Source organism: Ylistrum balloti, unplaced genomic scaffold (genome assembly GCF_031769215.1).
Source record: "Ylistrum balloti isolate Yb309-2 unplaced genomic scaffold, AGI_CSIRO_Ybal_v1 Utg371262, whole genome shotgun sequence".
NCBI lineage: Eukaryota > Metazoa > Mollusca > Bivalvia > Pectinida > Pectinidae > Ylistrum > Ylistrum balloti.
The window spans coordinates 1-21,011 of NW_026782680.1; the positions used below are offsets into that span (position 1 = coordinate 1).

Genomic DNA, 21,011 nt, shown 5'->3' on the forward strand with positions numbered 1-21,011 from the left:
CAGCATGGGGAGGGATATCAAACATCTTACAGGGACTGCTTCAGGTTAGTATTTAACACAGAGAACAGCATGGGGAGGGATATCAAACATCTTACAGGGACTGCTTCAGGTTAGTATTTAACACAGAGAACAGCATGGGGAGGGATATCAAACATCTTACAGGGACTGCTTCAGGTTAGTATTTAACACAGAGAACAGCATGGGGAGGGATATCAAACATCTTACAGGGACTGCTTCAGGTTAGTATTTAACACAGAGAACAGCATGGGGAGGGATATCAAACATCTTACAGGGACTGCTTCAGGTTAGTATTTAACACAGAGAACAGCATGGGGAGGGATATCAAACATCTTACAGGGACTGCTTCAGGTTAGTATTTAACAGCTGGAGAACAGCATGGGGAGGGATATCAAACATCTTACAGGGACTGCTTCAGGTTAGTATTTAACACAGAGAACAGCATGGGGAGGGATATCAAACATCTTACAGGGACTGCTTCAGGTTAGTATTTAACACAGAGAACAGCATGGGGAGGGATATCAAACATCTTACAGGGACTGCTTCAGGTTAGTATTTAACACAGAGAACAGCATGGGGAGGGATATCAAACATCTTACAGGGACTGCTTCAGGTTAGTATTTAACACAGAGAACAGCATGGGGAGGGATATCAAACATCTTACAGGGACTGCTTCAGGTTAGTATTTAACACACATAGAGAACAGCATGGGGAGGGATATCAAACATCTTACAGGGACTGCTTCAGGTTAGTATTTAACAACTAGAGAACAGCATGGGGAGGGATATCAAACATCTTACAGGGACTGCTTCAGGTTAGTATTTAACACAGAGAACAGCATGGGGAGGGATATCAAACATCTTACAGGGACTGCTTCAGGTTAGTATTTTACACACTAGAGAACAGCATGGGGAGGGATATCAAACATCTTACAGGGACTGCTTCAGGTTAGTATTTAACACAGAGAACAGCATGGGGAGGGATATCAAACATCTTACAGGGACTGCTTCAGGTTAGTATTTAACACAGAGAACAGCATGGGGAGGGATATCAAACATCTTACAGGGACTGCTTCAGGTTAGTATTTAACACAGAGAACAGCATGGGGAGGGATATCAAACATCTTACAGGGACTGCTTCAGGTTAGTATTTAACACATAGAGAACAGCATGGGGAGGGATATCAAACATCTTACAGGGACTGCTTCAGGTTAGTATTTAACACATAGAGAACAGCATGGGGAGGGATATCAAACATCTTACAGGGACTGCTTCAGGTTAGTATTTAACACATAGAGAACAGCATGGGGAGGGATATCAAACATCTTACAGGGACTGCTTCAGGTTAGTATTTAACACATAGAGAACAGCATGGGGAGGGATATCAAACATCTTACAGGGACTGCTTCAGGTTAGTATTTAACACAGAGAACAGCATGGGGAGGGATATCAAACATCTTACAGGGACTGCTTCAGGTTAGTATTTAACACATAGAGAACAGCATGGGGAGGGATATCAAACATCTTACAGGGACTGCTTCAGGTTAGTATTTAACACATAGAGAACAGCATGGGGAGGGATATCAAACATCTTACAGGGACTGCTTCAGGTTAGTATTTAACACATAGAGAACAGCATGGGGAGGGATATCAAACATCTTACAGGGACTGCTTCAGGTTAGTATTTAACACATAGAGAACAGCATGGGGAGGGATATCAAACATCTTACAGGGACTGCTTCAGGTTAGTATTTAACACAGAGAACAGCATGGGGAGGGATATCAAACATCTTACACTGCTTCAGGTTAGTATTTAACACAGAGACAGCATGGGGAGGGATATCAAACATCTTACAGGGACTGCTTCAGGTTAGTATTTAACACAGAGAACAGCATGGGGAGGGATATCAAACATCTTACAGGGACTGCTTCAGGTTAGTATTTAACACAGAGAACAGCATGGGGAGGGGGAGGAACAGCATGGGGAGGGATATCAAACATCTTACAGGGACTGCTTCAGGTTAGTATTTAACACAGAGAACAGCATGGGGAGGGATATCAAACATCTTACAGGGACTGCTTCAGGTTAGTATTTAACACAGAGAACAGCATGGGGAGGGATATCAAACATCTTACAGGGACTGCTTCAGGTTAGTATTTAACACAGAGAACAGCATGGGGAGGGATATCAAACATCTTACAGGGACTGCTTCAGGTTAGTATTTAACACAGAGAACAGCATGGGGAGGGATATCAAACATCTTACAGGGACTGCTTCAGGTTAGTATTTAACACAGAGAACAGCATGGGGAGGGATATCAAACATCTTACAGGGACTGCTTCAGGTTAGTATTTAACACAGAGAACAGCATGGGGAGGGATATCAAACATCTTACAGGGACTGCTTCAGGTTAGTATTTAACACAGAGAACAGCATGGGGAGGGATATCAAACATCTTACAGGGACTGCTTCAGGTTAGTATTTAACACAGAGAACAGCATGGGGAGGGATATCAAACATCTTACAGGGACTGCTTCAGGTTAGTATTTAACACATAGAGAACAGCATGGGGAGGGATATCAAACATCTTACAGGGACTGCTTCAGGTTAGTATTTAACACAGAGAACAGCATGGGGAGGGATATCAAACATCTTACAGGGACTGCTTCAGGTTAGTATTTAACACAGAGAACAGCATGGGGAGGGATATCAAACATCTTACAGGGACAGGTTAGTATTTAACACAGAGAACAGCATGGGGAGGGATATCAAACATCTTACAGGGACTGCTTCAGGTTAGTATTTAACACAGAGAACAGCATGGGGAGGGATATCAAACATCTTACAGGGACTGCTTCAGGTTAGTATTTAACACATAGAGAACAGCATGGGGAGGGATATCAAACATCTTACAGGGACTGCTTCAGGTTAGTATTTAACACAGAGAACAGCATGGGGAGGGATATCAAACATCTTACAGGGACTGCTTCAGGTTAGTATTTAACACATAGAGAACAGCATGGGGAGGGATATCAAACATCTTACAGGGACTGCTTCAGGTTAGTATTTAACACAGAGAACAGCATGGGGAGGGATATCAAACATCTTACAGGGACTGCTTCAGGTTAGTATTTAACACAGAGAACAGCATGGGGAGGGATATCAAACATCTTACAGGGACTGCTTCAGGTTAGTATTTAACACAGAGAACAGCATGGGGAGGGATATCAAACATCTTACAGGGACTGCTTCAGGTTAGTATTTAACACACAGAGAACAGCATGGGGAGGGATATCAAACATCTTACAGGGACTGCTTCAGGTTAGTATTTAACAACTAGAGAACAGCATGGGGAGGGATATCAAACATCTTACAGGGACTGCTTCAGGTTAGTATTTAACACAGAGAACAGCATGGGGAGGGATATCAAACATCTTACAGGGACTGCTTCAGGTTAGTATTTAACACAGAGAACAGCATGGGGAGGGATATCAAACATCTTACAGGGACTGCTTCAGGTTAGTATTTAACACAGAGAACAGCATGGGGAGGGATATCAAACATCTTACAGGGACTGCTTCAGGTTAGTATTTAACACAGAGAACAGCATGGGGAGGGATATCAAACATCTTACAGGGACTGCTTCAGGTTAGTATTTAACACATAGAGAACAGCATGGGGAGGGATATCAAACATCTTACAGGGACTGCTTCAGGTTAGTATTTAACAACTAGAGAACAGCATGGGGAGGGATATCAAACATCTTACAGGGACTGCTTCAGGTTAGTATTTAACACAGAGAACAGCATGGGGAGGGATATCAAACATCTTACAGGGACTGCTTCAGGTTAGTATTTAACACAGAGAACAGCAGGGGGAGGGATATCAAACATCTTGGAGAACAGCATGGGGAGGGATATCAAACATCTTACAGGGACTGCTTCAGGTTAGTATTTAACACAGAGAACAGCATGGGGAGGGATATCAAACAACAGGGACTGCTTCAGGTTAGTATTTAACAACTAGAGAACAGCATGGGGAGGGATATCAAACATCTTACAGGGACTGCTTCAGGTTAGTATTTAACACATAGAGAACAGCATGGGGAGGGATATCAAACATCTTACAGGGACTGCTTCAGGTTAGTATTTAACACAGAGAACAGCATGGGGAGGGATATCAAACATCTTACAGGGACTGCTTCAGGTTAGTATTTAACACAGAGAACAGCATGGGGAGGGATATCAGGTTAGTATTTAACACATCTTACATCTTAACACAGAGAACAGCATGGGGAGGGATATCAAACCACTTACAGGGACTGCTTCAGGTTAGTATTTAACACATAGAGAACAGCATGGGGAGGGATATCAAACATCTTACAGGGACTGCTTCAGGTTAGTATTTAACACAGAGAACAGCATGGGGAGGGATATCAAACATCTTACAGGGACTGCTTCAGGTTAGTATTTAACACATAGAGAACAGCATGGGGAGGGATATCAAACATCTTACAGGGACTGCTTCAGGTTAGTATTTAACACAGAGAACAGCATGGGGAGGGATATCAAACATCTTACAGGGACTGCTTCAGGTTAGTATTTAACACATAGAGAACAGCATGGGGAGGGATATCAAACATCTTACAGGGACTGCTTCAGGTTAGTATTTAACACATAGAGAACAGCATGGGGAGGGATATCAAACATCTTACAGGGACTGCTTCAGGTTAGTATTTAACACAGAGAACAGCATGGGGAGGGATATCAAACATCTTACAGGGACTGCTTCAGGTTAGTATTTAACACAGAGAACAGCATGGGGAGGGATATCAAAAACAGGGTCTGCTTGTGGTGAGTATTTAACACAGAGAACAGCATGGGGAGGGATATCAAACATCTTACAGGGACTGCTTCAGGTTAGTATTTAACACATAGAGAACAGCATGGGGAGGGATATCAAACATCTTACAGGGACTGCTTCAGGTTAGTATTTAACAACTAGAGAACAGCATAGGGAGGGATATCAAACATCTTACAGGGACTGCTTCAGGTTAGTATTTAACAACTAGAGAACAGCATGGGGAGGGATATCAAACATCTTACAGGGACTGCTTCAGGTTAGTATTTCAAACAACAGTATTTAACAGAGAACAGCATGGGGAGGGATATCAAACATCTTACAGGGACTGCTTCAGGTTAGTATTTATTTAACACAGAGAACAGCATGGGGAGGGATATCAAACATCTTACAGGGACTGCTTCAGGTTAGTATTTAACACATAGAGAACAGCATGGGGAGGGATATCAAACATCTTACAGGGACTGCTTCAGGTTAGTATTTAACACAGAGAACAGCATGGGGAGGGATATCAAACATCTTACAGGGACTGCTTCAGGTTAGTATTTAACACAGAGAACAGCATGGGGAGGGATATCAAACATCTTACAGGGACTGCTTCAGGTTAGTATTTAACACATAGAGAACAGCATGGGGAGGGATATCAAACATCTTACAGGGACTGCTTCAGGTTAGTATTTAACACAGAGAACAGCATGGGGAGGGATATCAAACATCTTACAGGGACTGCTTCAGGTTAGTATTTAACACAGAGAACAGCATGGGGAGGGATATCAAACATCTTACAGGGACTGCTTCAGGTTAGTATTTCAAAACACATAGAGAACAGCATGGGGAGGGATATCAAACATCTTACAGGGACTGCTTCAGGTTAGTATTTAACACATAGAGAACAGCATGGGGAGGGATATCAAACATCTTACAGGGACTGCTTCAGGTTAGTATTTAACACAGAGAACAGCATGGGGAGGGATATCAAACATCTTACAGGGACTGCTTCAGGTTAGTATTTAACAACTAGAGAACAGCATGGGGAGGGATATCAAACATCTTACAGGGACTGCTTCAGGTTAGTATTTAACACAGAGAACAGCATGGGGAGGGATATCAAACATCTTACAGGGACTGCTTCAGGTTAGTATTTAACACAGAGAACAGCATGGGGAGGGATATCAAACATCTTACAGGGACTGCTTCAGGTTAGTATTTAACACAGAGAACACAAAGGGGAGGGATATCAAACATCTTACAGGGACTGCTTCAGGTTAGTATTTAACACAGAGAACAGCATGGGGAGGGATATCAAACATCTTACAGGGACTGCTTCAGGTTAGTATTTAACACATAGAGAACAGCATGGGGAGGGATATCAAACATCTTACAGGGACTGCTTCAGGTTAGTATTTAACACAGAGAACAGCATGGGGAGGGATATCAAACATCTTACAGGACTGACAGGTTAGTATTTAACACAGAGAACAGCATGGGGAGGGATATCAAACATCTTACAGGGACTGCTTCAGGTTAGTATTTAACACATAGAGAACAGCATGGGGAGGGATATCAAACATCTTACAGGGACTGCTTCAGGTTAGTATTTAACACATAGAGAACAGCATGGGGAGTGATATCAGCACTGTATAATAACTGGGAAGTAGGACAAAGAGAATTATCAGCACATCAATTGCTGTAAGCAGAGATGTAGACAGGGCTTCTCTCAATGGGAGAGACATCATTATATGTAGGAGACATGTCCAGCCAAGGTGATATAATCAGACTTACGGTCAAATGGAGGATCAAGTTACATTGCTAACATTGGATTTTTTTTTCTTTCCAGAAGACAATCACAGTAATGCTTTCATAATGAGGATAAGAAAGGACAGATGAAATGAATGGGAGGGACTGTATTAGACTGTAAATTTATATAAACAGGATGGTAACATGCATAAGAAAGACTACACACTGCTTTTTTTGGTTATTTTAGGGATGAAGATGTTGAAAAGGCCATCAAGGTGTCTCTGGAAACAATGAAGGAAGACCTTTCAAAACAATCAAAAAGTCCAGTCGAGGAAATGGAACAGGAGAGCCCTAAGATTGTGCATGATGAATCCAACTTTCCAACGTTAGGAAACATGGTGCCAACTGGTAGATCCCACACACCAACAGAAGACATTATCAAGGATCAATCAATAGCTCACAAACTAGCCAAGGCTAATAACATGTCTGTACAGCATGGTCGCCTCGGAATGGCGGACTTTCCCACTCTGGGGCAGTCTAGTGGAGGGCTTGCAGAGCCACCTAAACCTTTTGTGTCAAAGAAAAGCAAACAAGAACCACGTGCTGAAGTTCGTAAAGCTGTTACCACTGTCTCAAATAAGAATCGACCTAGTTCTGTGCAATCATTGAAAAAAGATGACTTCCCAGAATTACCAACTGCCAAAAATCACTTGTCAAATAACACAACGAAAGCTGGATCATGGGGAATTCAGCCTCCTCCAAAACCTCGCTCACCTGTCCAACAACACAAAGACATTACAAATAATATTAATGTGACATTAGGCTCAAAAGTTAGTAAATCTAAACAATATAATGTTCATCCTTCTAAAAGAGTACTTGTAGATGATAAAGAATTTCCCTCACTAGGAAATACACCTCCATTGAACATGGAATGGGGGAGATCGAGCACGGAAAGTAAAAAACAACAACCAAATAAGAAAATTGATTGGTTTGATATTGATGGAAAAGAATACAGTATGAATAATTTTAAGAGTGACAAAGACACTACACATAATGACACTGCAAGTAAAAGTAAGAAAAAGAAAAAGAAGCAGAAAGGTGTCGTTGAATCAATATCTACTAACACTAATTCGTCATCGTTGGGAGAAAATGCTACTTTAGATATCATTGCAAACTCCTTAATCTCAATGAAAAGTATACCAGATTCAACTGAACAGCAAAAACTAAAGGAAAACAAAAAACCTGTGTCAGTAAAAGATTCAAGGGACAATAAGCAAGCTAGTGATGAGGAATTTGAAGGATACCCAGTGGTCAGTGTTAGCGAAAAATACGATCCCAAGGAAAATGCCAGTGCAGCAGTTGTCCAAAATCATTCTACTTTCAATAAATTTGATTTATTGGATTCAGAAAATTTCCCTGGACTGGAAAACGGTGTGCCCAAGTCACGTGCTCTTCAAAAGTCTCACAAAGAGAAAGCTAATGTACTATTGAACGAAGAAGAGTTTCCCCAACTTGGTGGTAACAAGAAATCGAAAGCTCCGCCTGGCTTTTCAAAGACACCAGTACCTACCTCCCCACCAGGGTTCAGTAACCAACCAGTGTCTAAAAAACCACCACCTGGCTTTGGATCGTCTGTGAAGTCGGACTCTGTCAAGCCGGAGATCCTAGATCTTCATGCCATACAGGAAAGTTTGACTTTGAAGACAATGGTGCCGATGTCGGTCAATGTGGGAAACTTTCTGTATACACCACTTGAAGATGCTCAGTCACGCAATCACAAGCTGATTTCAGATATCCGAAATCATGCACAGGGCAACTTTGACAAGTTCAAGACCTGGGCTGGTGAGTTTCGAAATGGAAAGATGCTGGCTGCAGATTATTATGACAAATGTGAAACTCTGCTTGGGAAGGAAAATTTTACAGAAATATTTCCTGAACTTCTTGCTCTTCTTCCTGACATCAACAAACAGCAAGAGCTTTTGTCAATGTACAGTAGTATGGGGTCCATAAAGCAGCGTGATAAACATGGCCTGTCACACAAGGGAGGACAAGGGAGGAAGGGGGGATGGGAAGTACCCTCCTCTTTTTCTGTATGTCCTACATGTAGACAGGTACTACTCCAAAAAGACTACAACCATCATACATCTATGCATGATGCCAGTTCAGACTTTCCTTCCCTGTACTCGGACACTTCTGCCAGGCCAGTAGGTCCTGGCCTCAAAGAATGGGTAAGGGCAAAGTAAAAGTGAACAGCATTAGGAATCACGTCTTTTCATTGAAAAGCTGTGAAAGTGATTCTAGGAAACTACTTGAAGACTTTCATTTGATTATTATGCTTGCATCCAAGTTTTAGTTGTTGAGTTTGAATTACCTTATGGTTTTTAGCCTTGTAAATAAAGAGATGTTTTCGGATATGATGACTACGGAAGGTCACATGAGTCGGACTTCTTGTGAAATAAGGAGAGGTTGTATCAGGGCATGCATGCAAGGTTAATGCCATTTTTGTGCCCTTTAAGGCTTTTGTTAAAATCATTTATTTATTTGTACTTCTGCTGCTTCAGAGACTGTATCTATTTTAAATTATGTGATAATATATTGATACCAGATCCTTTACCTGTGTTACAAAATATCTTAATGTAATTAGGGAAAGATTTTTCGAAATTATTTCCAGGATTTTGTCATTGTCAGGTGTCGAGATTCAAAAATAATTTATTGTAATGGTCGAGATTTACATCATCTTTGATAAATATATTTCTTATACGCTTTCCAGTCATGAATGACAATACATTGTGTATAAAATACGTGAATTCATACATGCATGAAATACTTACGTTATACAAATTGTTGATCTGACATTTGATAAGTGATAAGAGTTCTTGGAGTTAAGGCCCTTGACTGACCTGTCTTTCCATCTGTATGTAAAGATATGTCTTTTTCCTATTAGAAACTGGAATGCACTTAGGTTAAGTTTATCAATTCTGAGCTATATCAAAGCTTCCCTACTTATGAAAAAGGTGTCATTTTTTGGTCTGGTACATAGAAACTTATCAATTTTTCTCTTGTTTTAATTAAAAGTATATTTATGCTCAGGGGAGCATATAGTCACTGCCTTGTTTCTGAAGTTAAAGTCGAGATCTTGATTGTGTTTTGATTTACAGTTTATTCTGTAACTAAAACTAAAACACGTTAAAGATATTTACATCCAGCAACAATCACTGACTCTGGAATAGGACCAAGTATTAAATGCCCAAATATTTTTGTCCTATGTCCTTTTAATTTAATGGAGATTACACGAAACATATTTTTTAAACAGTACAAAGAAAGTATGAATTTTGTTTCAATTAATTCTAAGTGTTTTTTCAATGTATTCTCTATCACTTCATCTTACAGTCTCTAGCTGTGATGTTTTTAGTATTGACCTGTTTTTGATTTTTCAATCTGTAATAAACTTAAGTTGAAATACAAGATTAATTGTAGACTTTGTATATGCTTTATGTCTTATAGCAAATATGCACAAGTTAATTGATATCTTATTTTAGAGAATTTCTAATTAAAGCCAAACTATGGTTAATATAATTCAAACTTTCTAGTTCGGATATAGTGGACTCAGATTGTACATTGTATATTCACAATTTATGTACAAGTTCTATAAATCTAATTGTTGGGTATTCAAAAACAGTTCCCCGAAATGGATCATGCTATCATTTGCTTATAACTAAGGTATTCTATAGTGATAAGAGTTGGTTGCCAATGAAACGTCTACTTGTAATCAGTACTATCATTATTCCATGGAATTTAATTGCTGTTTTGGAATTTGAAAAGGAAATAAAATTTATTATTTATATTTGAATATGTGGAATGTTTTTCTGTGTTGTGAAACTTTGGTGCTATCTCTGAATTACGTAGTATTATGAAGACAGTCGTTGATTTTCATTGTGAAAGCTCTGGCTATAGGTTTTAAGTTCTAGACCTCTGTAGCTGTGTGGAATTGGAAAGGATCAGAATGGACTTTCTAACATTTCCTTTTAGAGCCATCCGAATGATGTGAAGAGTTTGTTTAAAATGATATCGGAATGAAAAATTAAAAAGTTACAGAATTTAATGAATAATTTTTTATGATATTTCATTAAATATTCATTAATGGAGGCAATGTGCTCCTACTTATCAATACGTTCATATTTGATCCCGCCAATTTTCAACTTCCAAATTCACCATTTCAATCGCTGACAAGTTCTACTTAGATGAAATATCCGTATAAACAGCTCATTCTGTTACCTAACGTGTGATAGCTAACTCAAAATTTGCATGGTAATGCTTTGTTCACTTGTGTCTTTTGTATGTATGATAGCATGTTTGAGAACATACATAAATGGGTTTTGTTCATTTAACGCCGTAAAAATTTGGGAAGTCAACGAAACTGCTTGAATTATAGGGTGATACATCTCCAAACTCACCTTAAATGTGTCCACACTTCAGGTGCCAATCATTGACAGTTGAACGATATGAAAAAAATACAAGACTGCAAAGTTTTTTACGTATAGGTCATCAGTCCGAAATCCAATGTGGCCGCCATCTTGAAAACATATTTTACACTTCTAAAGTTCCATTGGTGCCATTAAACTGAAAATGATTGGGAATGTTGAAAAATGAAGGAAAGGCTGTCTTGTGTTTTATTTAGTGCTAGTATAACTATCATTTAATACCACTGCTGCTATTTAGTATGATCAGGAAAGAGAATAGTGTGCTTCCACCTGGGATCGAACCCGCGACCTCCAGGTCTCTTAGTCAGATGCTCAACTACTACTTAGCTGAAGTGAATTTCCCTCAAAACTAGTTGTCGACCATGGTCAAATCTGCCACGTATCGTTAATAGGTCTCTACAGTCAGATGATCATCAAGGCCCATGGACCTCTTATCTAAATTGGATTAGTTCACGATCCAGTACATATCTTTACGACATGCGACTAATATCCCGATGGCTTGACTGGGGATTTCACGTACTTTTGTTATTATTGCAGACAAGGATGATTCATCCTACAAGGGTCACCTATTGTGTCACCTCTGTGATGAACGCTATATGGATAATGACGAGCTGTATCGCCACTTAGGGAAGGATAACTACTACTGCCATTTTTGTGACGTTTTGCTCAGGGTTACAATTATAATGTGAGGAGCTGGTGTGTTTCAGAAACCTCTTGGTTTTACAAATTGTATTAATCTTTGACTTCAGCTTAATATGGCATGTTTCTGCCACATCAAGATAATTCGACTCTCTCGGTACTAAGTATTCTATCCAGTACTGATTACATTTCATGGAAAGAAATGGAAATTCTAAGTTTAAGAACCAGACTGTCATCTATGGCCCTGATGTTATTTAAAAAGCCAACCTCTTGTAGCTAAATGTTTATTGAAATCGGTCTCATTTTTAGGTCACATGAAACAAAGTCTCAACACCCAGATATGGTAGAATCAAATACTCTTCATGAATGGAAGCATCTTAAGGTGCTTTAATTACCAAAATGAGTCTCACATTTCTTTCTTGTGAGGATTTTTTTAGACTTAACTGTAATTTTCATAGAGAAATTATATTTGTGAGCATAACGTTGATTATTTCCCGCTGGAAATAACTTTATAAGAATTATCAGTATAGGATGACAGTTTTGATGGTATGCATGTATTGACACTGTCTTTATTCAGTATTCGTGATTCGTTCAGTGTACATCAGAAGATCACACTAGTTTTTACGACTTGTCCACAAGGTGGCCCACATGAAAACGTCAACTTGTGCCATGAGATGTTCCAGGGGTGCAGAGAGCAAAGGCGAGAGTAAGTGTCTTCTTCTTCAACACTCGAATATTAAAATACAGATACTTGTGAATTTCAGATAAGGACTGAATCCCATTCTTCATAAGAATCCGCACTAGTAATGTGTCATCCTTGTTCGGCTAGTTGCTCAAAACTCATTAGGTTTATGGTATCGCTGTTCTACTCTGAAGAACGTAGAAGAAATTTTGATCAACTTTGATTTCAGAACCACTGCTGAATTGCATAAATTGCACGACTATATTCTATTAAAAAAACTCCCAAGAAAGTTAACGGCGCTATATCAGTATAATTGTGATGTACAATACGCTTCAGCAACTTCGTCAAAAAGGAAATGAACCGTTAGAATTCTCGAATTCCTAGAGAACTTTAGATAAAAGACACGTCCACCTATCGCTGTACAGTCGCTTGCCTCGATTTTCATTTACAAGACAACTCGCTGGGATAGCTACTCACTAAGCAGCGTGATATTGATTTTCCTAGCAGAAGACGCTGACTATTCTGGAACCTTTAGCAATACACTCCTTGTACCTTTCCACGGTTCATCAGTCTTTTGTTCATATATTGTAATCATTTTATCGACCTAGAGTCAGATGAAGGATCTATCACGTGACCATTTAGGATTAGTGCCGTACCTTAGAGGAGATCCGTGCGAGAAACATTGATATTCATGAAACTTTGACAGCGCACGATGTATGTAAAGTTACCTGCGCCATTCTTTATGTCCAATCTGAAAGCGAGACTAAACTATTTTTCATAATCTTCATCCAATATTCAATCATAACCGTGATTCAAACAGTTCTCAATAAATACACGTAGCCTGTCTCCTTTGTCTATGCATTTGTCCAGATTAACATTGATCTGGACGTATGAATACATCCTTAAGACATTTTGGAAGGGAGAGAACCCTGATATATGTTTGATGATAAACTTTAAATAAAAGCTATCAAATTTGCTCGAGATTTGCAGGATAAAAAATGATAAAGATGAATCATATAATAATTATTAGATAAATAAAAAATATGCCTTTATGGTAATTTTTAACCGATTAGTTTTTCATGCTTTGATATATGGGCAAGATTTCGCTAATGAAATTTTAGTGTCAAAGTAGTTTATCCAATAAAAAACAGACAAAATCATGCAAGTATGGAGAATAAACATTGCTTAAATATTAAAGTTGGTTTATTTTTATCGTCATATGAAAAAACAAATTGATCTAATTGATTAAATAACAAGAAAGCAACACAAGTTGTACGCCGCCAGTGGATAAATTATAGGCAAAAAGTGTGACATTTCTGCAGAAACTCCGAGTCGTATTTGTTAAATGCATGAAGAATTGTGGTGCTGTAAAAGCTGTTAATCAACTTCAAAATGATCGGTCTATCGATAAAAACGCTTGTTTTGTACAGGATTTGATTAATGTTGCAAAAAAAATAGGATTGAAAATAAACCAATGTAGGTAACTTCTGCGTCAACAAACGTTACGTGCACGTTTCCCTCAGTAAATTTGTTTGGAAACGCATCATCGACATGGCATTTGCAAATTTACGAAGTGTCAACACAAGGTACGATATGATTGTCGTAATTTTCATCAATCAACTGGAGTTCGGAAAATATATCAGGTAATAAAATATAATTAATTTTCGTGTCCAAACTACCCTAAAATACTCCCTCTCTTTGGAACAGTTGTATTTCTGTAACAGATCGCGTAACAATAATGTTTTTTGCGATATTTCGACCCGCTCCCAGTAACGTCAACACGTGACTATGCAGTTTTCCAAAAAGGTGGTTATTGGTGTAGAGGAACTCGAGGAGACCACGGAATCAGGTAATTTTGATCACGTAACGAAGTGTTACGCACACATTCGGAGTAAAATATGATCTTTAATAATGTTGTTTGATTTTTTCTTTGTATTTTTCAACAACAAAAAAAACAGTAGATCTGGTATTTGAAACAGGTTTGACGTCTCCATAGCGATTTTTTGGTGGGAACGATTTCCGTACGTATCCTTGACCCGAAAATAAATAGTTGCACGTTTTTTGGTGTCAATGTTACATGCGACTACTTAAACGATATTATATTTGAGATATGTGGGAGTATATATATTTTAAATTATAATTTACATAGAGATGGGGGGGGGGGGGGCTTTTTATATGTTTTAATAGCATTTCTGCCATGCTTTATGATTCATATTTTTTGTGTACATGTTACATGCAACATATGTGTAACTACTTTATTACTGAAATGAGAAGGTTGCAAAAAAAATGATAGAATTTTCTTTATACGGCAGTAACACAATGAAAAAATGACTTTTCCTTTTCTTGTTTACCAAGAACATAATTCTGATTATATTAATCTCTTAATATTTGCATGTAACAATGACAGAACAATAAGAGGAAAGATGTTTTCATAGAATTTCTGAAATATACATGATGAATTTGTAAAATGCAATTTTCTAAGTCGAGATGATGGACAATGTTTTGAGATAAACAAACCTAATACTAATCTTTAAACAGGTCAAATAACCATCAATCTCAGTTTGGGAATAGTGTCAATGTTACATGTTCTTAATTCATTTATTCTTTGAGAACTCTTTAAGAACTTTTGAGAATTCTTTAAGAACTCTTTGTTCTTAACTGAAGTAAGTTTCAAAATGATTTTATTTGTTACACATAGAAAGACACCATTTACAGTTATACTTCAAACAAAATTTGTAGGCTTATGAATATTTTTATTTTTTCCTTGCAATGTCACACTTAGGGTTACATTAGCTAATTCTTTGCTAGAGACCTTGTAAATGATGTTTGCTACAATTTTTGTTTAACTCTCCACTGTCTGAGGACGAAATTTTCCAACAAGACCAAGAGCGTTTGCTGAGTGATTTTGATACAGAACTACTTCCTGACAAAGTTCTTGATACCATGGATACATAGACTGCTGAGAAAGATCACAAAACATACTCCATGACAATTTAAAAATGGCTGCCGCTCAGTGCGAAGCGAAGTTGACAGTAGAACTCAGTATAGACGCTGTTCTTCTGCGTAGCTGTTGGAAAATTTCCATCATTTCTAAATTACACAGACAAAATCAATTATTAGAATTTAATGATGTTTTTTGTATTTTCTAAATGTGTCGCTGAATCGTTCTGCCCCAATGATACTGTTTGCTCATCCTTTTCAACGCAATACAATAGACTTGCACAAATTCTAGTAACTTCAGATTGGGATTTTTTCAAACATTTGGACAAGATTAACTTAAATATAAGCATTGGATCTTGCTTGGTGATGGAAACTTAGATGAAATTTTGTTGTTGATTAATTAGTTAATACAATAAATATGCAATATAAACACACATTTGTGTATAAAATGTTTATCATTGTGTCTTTTGTACAACCGTTTGGGATCGTTGGGTGGTGAGCTCTGTTTAAGGATTGGAGTTTCCCTTCTAGATTGCTTGGCATCACAGATAAGTTCCAGGACAACAAAACAGTCTTATTTCTATTCTTTTTATATAATATCTATGATTTGTATCTATTACAGACAGTTTTCATGTGTATGCCTTTTTGTACACTCCTTTAGAAAACTCCACTCCAGAAGGAAATAGATCTCAAAACCTGCATCAATCAAGACGCCTGCGAATTCTGATCATGGACGGCTAAAAAGTCTTACTTCTCACGAATGTTCAAACATTCTCGATTTTGTAGAAGCCATAGAAAAAACAACGTGAAAAAATTGGAAATTTTCGGAGTATAAGAAAATCTTGATTATATGCCAAGTTGTCAAATGAATGCTGGTTTATGCGACAATAAACGGAGCAAACGATGAAGAGGAACCTGTCCTCTCACGATTTTACCATACCGCCATTAATTCGCCTGCAAAAGAAAAATCAGTCTCGTGTTGTCAATATAAAGTTAGGACTAACAGAATGTCCTTTTTGTTTTACATTCTACGTAACAGAAAATGATCCTAAAAATATCAATTTTTAAGCCAAAATCGTGATGGACAACAACGATAATTGCCTATATAGCTAACTTTGAACATTGGGTTGGTACGTTTTTGACGAGAATTCATTAAGTCAATAAATATCAATTTTGAATACTAGCTCAGAATAAAAGCATCAAAATATGGTATGAAAATTCGGGTTTTTCCTTAAAGTTATTAGGGCAAGATTTGGAGCTAATTTAAAGTAAAGTTGATCGATACCACGATAAGCAAATTATATGATAAAAAAAACCCACTGAATTATTTTACTGTTCGTGTTATTCCTAAAAAAAACATCTTGTTGAGATGTTTTGAAATAATAATTCATCTGTGAACAAATAAAATATCTGACTAGTACCTTCTATATTACAAAGTGGTTTTCAATAAAGCACGGACGTTTGATGAATATTGACATGTAACTGCATGTCATGAAAAGTTTCTTGGACATACATTGTAACTGTGAAAAAATGAAACACCAACATTTCAACGTAATCATAATCCAAACTCAGAGTCAATAAAACTAGGGCAAAATATAAACAAAATTTACACGGAGACTTGAATAAAAGTACAAGGAGAATAAGACCAGGTGTTCCGGGAAATTAATTCTTTGTTATTTGTCAATTTTATAAGATGATCTGTAGTCTCTCTTCGTATTGGTGTAAGTCTGCAAAAGTGTTATTTTTCATTATTGAAGAAATAACCATTTCATCAATGTAATATTTCTCTATATATCACTGGCATAAATGTAATAAAACTTATATTGGAACACAGGTTAATTAATAATGCATTTTGCACTTCAAAAAGACAACGAAAGTCAGTCCCATCAACCTGTTAATTGATTGTACTACATAGTCAAGTTTGTGATCGAGGTCTTAGTATCAAAAATTTACTTATCAAACTCGGAGTTTAAAAATTGACAATTTTCTGATGTTCCATCAAAGATATTTGCATTAAATAATTGTTCAGTTCATTAAAGAGCAAAGAAATCCATTCATTTGCTGTTTTCGATGATTAACTTTCATCGTGTTCGAAATTTTATTAATTTAATAAGTGTTCTGGGCAATTGGAATGATGTTTCTAACCTATATAATACAAGTTCTTATAACACAACCAGTAGAGGATGATGAATACACGGTCACCTTCATCTTATAACACAACCAGTAGAAGATTAGAGTGTGACGATGACTACACGGTCACCTTCATCTTATAACACAACCAGTAGAAGATTAGAGTGTGACGATGACTACACGGTCACCTTCATCTTATAACACAACCAGCAGAAGATTAGAGTGTGACGATGACTACACGGTCACCTTAATCTTATAACACAACCAGTAGAAGATTAGAGTGTGACGATGACTACACGGTCAACTTCATCTTATAACACAACCAGTAGAAGATTAGAGTGTGACGATGACTACATGCTCAACTTCATCTTATAACACAACCAAGATTAGAGTGTGACGATGACTACACGCTCACCTTCATCTTATAACACAACCAGTAGAAGATTAGAGTGTGACGATGACTACAAGGTCACCTTCATCTTATAACACAACCAGTAGAAGATTAGAGTGTGACGATGACTACACGGTCACCTTCATCTTATAACACAGCCAGTAGAAGATTAGAGTGTGACGATGACTACACGGTCACCTTCATCTTATAACACAACCAGTAGAGGATGATGACTACACGGTCACCTTCATCTTATAACACAACCAGTAGAAGATTAGAGTGTGACGATGACTACACGGGTCACCTTCATCTTATAACACAACCAGTACAAGATTAGAGTGTGACGATGACTACACGGGTCACCTTCATCTTATAACACAACCAGTAGAAGATTAGAGTGTGACGATGACTACACGGTCACCTTCATCTTATAACACAACCAGTAGAAGATTAGAGTGTGACGATGACTACACGGTCACCTTCATCTTATAACACAACCAGTAGAAGATTAGAGTGTGACGATGACTACACGGTTACCTTCATCTTATAACACAGCCAGTAGAAGATTAGAGTGTGACGATGACTCCATGGTTATCTTCATCAGACAGAGTTGATTTGTCTGATTAAGATGACCAGCTTCTACTGGTTGTGTTGTAAGAGCTTTTATTCCCTTGATATTACCAACCCAGAGAAAATGTGCCGAAATAACTTTTTAAACTGTTCAATATTACTTATTGTTTTCAATAAGGACGAAATTTAAAAAGTCTTAGCGTGTTTGACATGGCAAATATTATTTCAGCATGTTCAGGACAGAAAAAGGCGTTTTAGTAAATACCCGAGTACTCAAAGCTCTATTTAACTACACAGGATCTTGCATGTATTTTTTCCTTTCCGTGACCGCATTTACCCACGGTTCACTGTGAAGCAGGTACCCGGGTTTCACTGTGAAGCAGGTACCCGCAGTTCATTGTGAAGCGGGTACCCACGGTTCACTGTGAAGCAGGTACCCAGGGTTCACTGTGAAGCAGGTACCCGCGGTTCACTGTGAAGCAGGTACCCGGGGTTCACTGTGAAGCAGGTACCCGCGGTTCACTGTGATGCAGGTATCCGCGGTTCACTGCGAAGCAGGTACCCAGGGTTCACTGTTAATCAGGTACCCGCGTTTCACTGCGAAGCAGGTACCCGCGGTTCCCTTCCCTTCATCAGCCCATGCAAGCAACAAAGCAGACAACCAGTCCTTATTCTCACATTAACCATTTTAAAATGCACTTTCAGTTGTCTCTGCAGTACAAAGTAGTGTCACTTTGTAACACTGTACATTACCTCACACATACGGGACAGCTGTCGGCGAGCTTTATCAGGCAACAGAAATGAAATTTCAAGATTTAACTATTACAATATAAACATTCTAAAATTAAGCAATTTAAAATTTTTGTTTTCATTTTTCAGGAAGAGGATATCAGATAGTTATTCCGAACAATTTACGAAAGTGTTTGTTGGTACATGTTGTAAAAAATTTGGTCACACCTCAAGCGTGTTGTATGAAGTTGTCAAATGCATTGCTTTTGAATTGAAAAGCTTAAAAAAGATGATGAGAATGCTGACATGAGGTGTCGATCCGGTAGAAGCAGATAGGACAACGGAAACGACTGGAACACATTAAGGAAGGGTCATGTAGCCTTATCCAGGCTCAGCACTCGATGACATATCGCTAATGGCTGACGTTTGTAGCTCTGAAGAGATTTCATACTTTTCTGATTACTGACAGACATTATTTGATAAGGTGATAATGTAACCCCTACTGACAGATCAGATCGCATTTCACATGGTATCGTACTGTTTGCACGAGAAGAGTATTACATGGTTGTTGGCGTGGCGATGCTTTCGGGAATGTTTGTGTTATTTAAGTGTTTTGTCTGATCATGCGTTGTAAAACTGCATGTTTCAATTCATTCAGTAGTGGCATGATTCAAAATATACACTTGAACTTTCCATTGTTGATGACCTGTCAGATATATGAAAACTAAGTTGTTGAATGGGACAAGCACACCTTCCGTTTAGAGTTGATTCTTCTTTCGATGACTTTGGATATTTCTGAGTCGCCTCTGAGGCGAGGGGGATTAAACAGGAAACCGAGAGTAAAACACGGGATTACAACATTCGACAGTTCGTAAATAGAAAAAGAAACAACTATAGGGAGCAAGGGAGATGTTGAAAATGATGATAACAGAATTTCCTCGTCAAAATTCAACATGGCTGCGTGTCCTCCATTTTGTTTATCCGATCAAACCCAAAATCAAAAGTGATAAATGATTTACGATTATACTGTGTTAAGTAATTCATCATACAAAATTTAAGTCACAAATATGCAGGTAATTGAGGTCTTTCACCAGAATTAAAGGATTGATTCACTAGTACTGGGAACTATATAAACCAGGTAAAGGTTAATACACAAACACCGATTTAATAACTTCATCGCATGCTGGTCCACCAGTAAAAGTATCAAGCAAAAGATCAGGAGAGAACTGCTGAGGTTTTTTTCCACCAGTATCAGTCGTAACGTGCAGCCACGAGTCATAATTTATCACGAGTCATAATTCAGAGAGATTAAAACCGATATGCCAATGTATTTGTTATTTTCTACATCTCTTTGATATAGCTTACTTGATTGTTTGGCAGTACTGTATGTAATTCTAAATTTTTATTGCTAAGTGTTATTCAATTCTGTGTCTATTTTATTTCACATCATTATGCTATAAATATATCTAGTGCCTGTCGGGCAACCACCAAAGTGCACGTCAACAACCAAATATCTAGTGTGCGCTGATACTGAAGTGATAACTGAATTTAAGTTAACACATATCAGGCGTGCGTCAATGATTTAACACTGAATAATTCGGTAATTAGTGTCCACCAATACCAAAACGTCCAGTGTACATTGATACGTAACTATCTAGTGTATGTCAATGCATACAGGTTGGAAACAAAAGTGAACAACATCATTTAATAGCACCTTATGATATTAAAAATATTAGAGTTATATAAAGTAGAGTCAAACTAAATGGATTTAACCGCATCATACAGCTGATTTGTCCTTCTAGGACTCGTCAATGATGCTACATCATACAGGTGA

At 38.0% G+C, this 21,011-nt stretch overlaps 1 protein-coding gene across 1 annotated transcript; it reads left to right on the forward strand.

Moving 5' to 3' along the window:
* Positions 1 to 6,862: 6,862 nt before the first annotated feature.
* LOC132561681 (E3 ubiquitin-protein ligase ZNF598-like) lies at positions 6,863 to 10,465 on the forward strand (the record flags this gene model as incomplete). Its single annotated transcript, XM_060226383.1, has 1 exon — positions 6,863 to 10,465. A coding segment is annotated over one exon (1,996 nt), but the record flags the coding sequence as incomplete, so codon positions are not given.
* Positions 10,466 to 21,011: the final 10,546 nt, after the last annotated feature.